The 6554-nt window shown below is 31.2% G+C and overlaps 1 protein-coding gene across 7 annotated transcripts in view; it reads right to left on the bottom strand.

Moving 5' to 3' along the window:
• Positions 1 to 3614: 3614 nt before the first annotated feature.
• The window catches only part of sfl (N-deacetylase and N-sulfotransferase sfl), a 139628-nt gene continuing 136688 nt past the window's right edge, over positions 3615 to 6554 (bottom strand). For all 7 annotated transcript variants that reach the window (XM_068774116.1, XM_068774123.1, XM_068774118.1 and 4 more), the window contains 2 exons: positions 6319 to 6501; positions 3615 to 5116 (listed from right to left, as the gene is read on the bottom strand). In XM_068774116.1, coding sequence (XP_068630217.1) covers positions 4897 to 5116; positions 6319 to 6501 — 403 coding nt within the window. In that variant the 3' untranslated portion in view covers positions 3615 to 4896. The remainder of the gene's footprint in view (positions 5117 to 6318; positions 6502 to 6554) is intronic.

Raw genomic sequence — 6554 nt, 5'->3', positions numbered from 1 at the left:
GACATTCTACATAATTGAAATGCTGTAAATTATATGATTGACAATTGTAATTTTTTTGGAAGAAAAATGTTAGCTTCTAATTTTAACATGACTTTTATCAAAAATATTATTTAAATAAAGATGGAGGACCTACAAGGCAAATATGATAATACCATCTGCGTGTGATAACTGTGTTATTATTAACTACTTTAAATATATCTATTAGGCACTTTTTAAAATATTGGGGTTTAACACAATAAAATAATGATTTAGTTCAGAACGGAAGGTGATACTATTAATAAAATAATAATGGTTAGAAAAAACATAGAAGTAGCATAAAATATATTTGCAGCTTCTGTATTATATTACTCGCTTACACGTGATATTATATCTTAAATGTATAAGATAAATTGATACAACGTTGCTGCGTTGGGAAACCCTGCGTCGATAACTGAATTATGACGGCGCTCTCATCCATCACGGTAGATAATTTAAAGATAAAACCTTCATGATAGGTTATTAAACGCCACGTGTATTGCTTTAACCTCAAAATATCTTAAGCGTTAGACAGGTTAATCTTTCTTGAAGAGAATTATTACAAAACCTAGGATATAGATATGGTTTTTCGTGGAGCAAAATAATCGTTACCATAGTTTTAGTAGTCTTATATTTATTTATCAAATAAGAGTCCTTGATCGTACATCTGATATTCATTATTTTATATAAAGCGTCATTGGATGTTTGTTACAAAAAGGCGTCACAGACTCATATAGAAACCGTTTCAGGTGTTAATATTATATAACAATTTATTTTTGCAGATGAAATGATTGTGAATGGAAATAAAGGCCTATAGCAATTCTAAAAAATCTCTTGTGTTTTAAATGAAATTGAATGAATACAAAGATAATAAAGAAATGTATCTTTTTTATCTTGTCCTTGTCTATAATCTTATCCTAACCTAATACATTGTTTAAAATAATAGAAATCCTTTGTAACGGATAAGGTTATTACGAGTAACTACCGAATTTACAGCATAGAAATTAAGGAAGGCTTGATTGCTTTGCTCATCCAGTTGTAAGAACTAAGCGCTTAACATTAGGCGTATTAAGCCCATCATCTGAAAACAGGAAATTGCTGTCATATATTATATTGTACGGTTTAGTATCTATGTTATTCAAAAATGTAAACGTTTATGTGAACTTAAATAAAAAGAAAATTAAAATTTACTCTTTTTTATTTATAATATACGGGTGTCTCATAAATTCAAGTCGATACCGCGCGATTGACTGTCTAGAAAATTAATTATAAGCATTTACGGTCCTACTAAAGAAAATCTATTTAAGAATGTATAATATATGAATTTTAGGCAACCTGTTTTTTCTGTTATTCTGACTCCATATCTATTTCTCTCAATTTTACTTATTCCTAGCGTAACTCTTCTGTAACCAATAGAAAAAAAAATTGTAAAATCAGACCAAAAATAGTGATTCTAAAGGAAATTGACAAGGCCATATACTCAAAATTATCGCTACCCTCAATTTTAACTGAAAGAGATGTAATTTTTTGATAAATATATTGCTATAGGTTTTGGTAATTTCTAATTTATTGAAAGCCATATTGCCACATTGCCAGATTTCGGACTGACGTTGATTTATGGGACATGTCTGCGTATGATAACTGTACGCATACTAAATTCCTATGTATAATAGTTATGTAGTTCTAAATTGGATCGTAGCTTCAGCCTAGAGACGCCTACTGGTATAAGACATAAGCCTCCCCATATCTATGGGTGGATATACCGTAATCGCCATGCTTTGGTATACGGGTTGTCGATCGTAGTGTGATATAATAGTAAGCAGATGACGCTGCTGCCCATCATCTGGAAACTTGTTTTGTGAGCAGTGATATCCCTATATAATTAATGCAAAAAATATGAATTACTAAGGATTGTATCCCGGGAATCGAACCCGTGACATACGATCGCTAATCTCAGTCCTTACCGCTTGGCTGCCACTGCTAAATTAGGTAAAGATATTTTTAAAAAAAGGCTGGCTAAGTCTATTTTTTTCAAAACGCTTATTTTTTGGAAAAATCTCGATTTTAAATCGGAAATACAAGTAACTAAGTAAAATTAAAACGCACTCAAGAGCCTTTTTTATATTGCATATATTATTATGTAACATAACATCAGATAGTTTCGTCCAAATAGTTTCAACCTTAAGGATATCTATAAAATAATTTTCTCGCATCTGTACTTAAGATATTTTAGTCTCAAACGCTATAGAGAACCTCTATAAAGTAATGTACTTAATCTGTGGTAAAAAGGCTGATAGCAGTACTGACGTATCGTCTTAAAGATTATCAACATTTCCAGACAGTTAAATTGTCTCCATTTTATTTTTAAACAGGAAATGAAAATATTCCTTTTTTGGTCAATTACGGCAAATAATAATGTGAGGCTTGACTGACAGTCAGTCAATAAAGTCAATGTGATGCTCTGTGATACTAGTGGGACTTCTTACAAAATATTTTTATTTAAAATTATCTCGTCTATTTATAAAATATACATTTGAAATACAGTGTTGCTTAAAATAATTAAAAATTTCACAGGGATAGGAATATTAGGATGTAATAACAAAAAATCAGCATAAAGTTTTATTTAAAATGTTATTGAAATAAGGAAGGTAAATAAAATAAAAATGTTTTTAAATCATTTAATAAAATAAGTGATGTATTAATTTTGTAAAGGACATATTTTAAGAGCATTTTTATAATAAACATATGTATTAACAAATGTAAACAATGTTCAGACCAAATAATTTCAATGTTAAAAAATAAGTTAAAATAAGGTTGCTATGTTCATATATACATTCCACTATAGCGGAATTATTAAATGAAAAAAAAAACTTTAGTCAGAAATTTAAAATGGCGATGTTATTTTAATTTAAGCGTTATAATATTCAAAAGACTTACGAAAAATATTAAAATAAATGTATTTGGCGCCAGTTTAAAGTTTGATTTCTGTTTATTCATTTATATGTATTTAATTGTCAGTCAGAAATAATAAAAAGTCAAATACATCCACCACAAATTGCCTTTGTGCTATATCGATAAACGTTGCCACTTTAGTTTTTAATTGTATTGCCATACTTTGGCGGTAGTATTTAATTAATTTATATTTTTTTATTTACAATTCGTAAAAATAAAACATGACAATTGTTCGTTAAAATATTTTTCAATTAGAAGTCTAGAATGAAAAACTAATATTTGTACGATTATTCATTTAATAGATGACGGACGTATTTTTTTAGTGGAATAAAATATAAAACGTTACACACCGTTAAATTTAATCTTTAATATTGTTATAATTAATTGTAAATAAAACACTATACATCTTTACTGTACAATATAATGCTATGATATTGCATAACGCAGTCAAACATATAACATTATTGCAACACTAATAATCAACGTAAGGCCATTTACATATACTCATATACATAAATTAATTTTATCCATAATATTTTCACAATATATCTAGATAAAAAATTAAGTCTTTCAACAAATGATTAATAAATGAAATTATAAATTACGCTTATTATTCTCATTTATTTGAAAACAATGTTAATATTTTTACAACTTTTGGGACAACTTTTTAAGTTATAAAATAAACAGCATTAATTTGGTAGCGTATCAGTTATTTTAAAATTAATGATTCGGCTTGACATCTTAAAGTGTTGGTAGTTTAGTCAATCAGGTAGACTATTTGTCACAAGTAAACATTTGATGCTAACGATCCAATTTAGTTACATGTTAGCAAAGTGTGATTTCAACTTATAATAAACTTAGCTGCGCAAATTTAAACATTACGTCTATAGCTGCAGATTTGATAATTAAAAAAAAAACATTGTCACTCTGTACTTCACTCTGTTGTAAATTCATTTGCTTCGAAAATAGAAAAATACATAGCTTACGATAAGGACTAGCGTGTTGTACACAATCAAAATACAGTTTTAGTGCCGTTAGTAACAGTTCATATGGCACTGTGACGTGGAAAGATTAAATTAACTATGCACTTCAATCAGCAGCCACTAACTACAAATGTACAAATGTGTCAGGTACGAAAGTTGTATTTGAAGTTCAAACAACAATAACACTAGACAGTAGTAGGTCACAGAAATAATTCATAATACGTATTTACGTCTTTTCATATAATTTGTGTAGACGAAGAAAGCGGTTGCTTTTTATAAAAAAAGTTATTATTTACATTTTTTTGTATACGTGATCTTCGTCTCATCTCCAGTATTATTATTCGAAACATTTAAAATAAAATACTTCGGGAAAACTGACCTGCTGAGATGTCGCATGGAATGAGAAACAAACATCCCTTTTTTTAAATACTTTATAAAACGCTTACATTCACTATAAACAATCAAAGCTCGATTATTTGCTTCACCGTAAAAATTGTTAAAAGTAACATTAATTCACTAATGTAAGTTAGTCGGGTAGTTTATAACAGTACAATTAACGGAAACAATCTCTTAATGTAACAGAGGTTCTCCGTATGGCTAAGTAAATACGGGCAAGCAACAAAAAAAAATGAATTCACATTCAATTCCAGATTTTTAAAACGCTACCACAAATAATAATTTTAATTCCTACACGTTAAACTATAACCCGAGACACATAATTTCGCTTATTAAAATTTTATATTACAATATTCGACAGACGAGGTGATCAAAACACGGATAATTTTAATTACCATATAGTCACTTCGTATTCAATTTCACAGTTGACGTATCGAGGCGCGTGTGTGGTCCGCTGGCTAGCACGGAGGTGCTTCTATGGCGCGTGTACGGCCACACGGCACACGTTGGCGTGCCTGTGCGAGTCCTTGGGCCGCGGAGGCAGGATGTGCTATCCATTGGACAGTTCGTCTTTCAGCCACTGTGGAACAGGCCTGCCCAGCCGCACCAAGAGCTTCGACAGCGCGGTGTTGTGTGGCGTGTAGTAACGCTTCAGGAACTTTGCCGAACGCTCTTCCATCGGCGGGTAGATGCGACCTTTTGACTTGCCTAAGCACTTTGTCTTCTCGCCGCTAGTCACTTGGCAAAAAAAACCTTTTTTCGCGTCGTACCTGAAATACAAATCGAATGAGTAATACAAACAGTTTGTAACCTAGAGTTTTTTACCTAAAACAGATCGAAAAATCAATTTTCATCAAAAAGACCAATGTCTCTTTTATTTTTACGAAAATTTTAATATTGTAAAATATATAAAAACAATATTGAATTATTTATTAGTCAATATTAGAAATCTTAATGAATGTTCACAACCATGTTTAATGTATAGGAGGAGGAAGTTAAGCGAAAACAGTGTACTGTTTGTAATAAATACGCCATAAAGTTTTAGCTATGCACGAAAGTTATTCTATTAGCAATATTTTTGATATTTTTCTCGATAAGGTCAATTAGGGATTTAAAATTGTTAAAAACATAGTTGTTAAAAAAAAATGTTTTTTTTTTGAATTAACACAATTAAGAATCAACTTGAAAACTTTCACATTATCCTCACATTGGAAAGATATTATGAAGGCCATTATGAAAAACGACACAAGTCTACTACGATCACGCATATGTTTATCAATTTTTATTACAAATTTTCTACCACATTTGGCGTAGTATTTTTAGCTAAACGATGCCGATTTTGAGTGAAGAGAGGCTGAATCGATTTGATTCAGTATTGATTCCATTTTTAAGTACATCCTTACCAAAACTTAAATTTAAATAACACTATCACACACTCATATCAAGGTGATCAATCAACACGCATTTTGCGAACTTTCCGATCGAGAAATATGGTTTGCAATAGATGCAATGTTTTGGTGATTGTGTAACTTGCACCGTCCTGTTATAAACTTGGTATTGAAAAAATTTACAAAAGGTTTTATGTTTTTTGCTAACGACTACTTGGTTTTTTTACAATATTTTCCTTATTAGAACCAAAGGACAGAAAAAGACAAAAGAACAGAGTATAACATCACACATTTAGTTCAATGCCTTTGCTACACAAAATCTAATCTCCAGGATCATCATCATCATGTCGGCCGATAGACGTCCACTGCAACGCATTGGCCTCCCACAAAGACCGGCCTTGCGCTACTCCTAGCAGTTTAAAAATTCTGAATGTAATATATAAAACGTCTTTGTGACGCGTTAATGTAATGATCCGTGAACAAATAGCATCCAGAACAATTTTATAATTTTGAATCTGTTAAAATCTATCTAAAATTAAGATCTTTAATTAATTAAAAAATGTTATTGTGGGGACGCGACTTACTTAAGCAGCTTGTTGTAGTCGACGTGCGGCGTGAGCTTGAGGAACTTCTGTAGCGCGTTCATGGCGGCGGCAGGCTCGGCGCGAAGAAGCGATCCGTCCATCACGTGCAGTTGATGCGCACTGTACTCGGTCAACCATCGCTCCAGGTGATGACTGTACTTGCCAGGATTTAAACACCGGTTCCTATACAAAACGTGCACAGATATACGCAAAACAATTTACTACTTTTATTTCCT

This window comes from Battus philenor, unplaced genomic scaffold, assembly GCF_028537555.1.
Source record: "Battus philenor isolate CCGP_79_NKW_IND1 unplaced genomic scaffold, ilBatPhil1.0.hap1 SCAF_7, whole genome shotgun sequence".
NCBI lineage: Eukaryota > Metazoa > Arthropoda > Insecta > Lepidoptera > Papilionidae > Battus > Battus philenor.
The sequence above is the reverse complement of the archived record's forward strand: the minus strand, read 5'-3'. Positions and strand labels throughout refer to the sequence as shown.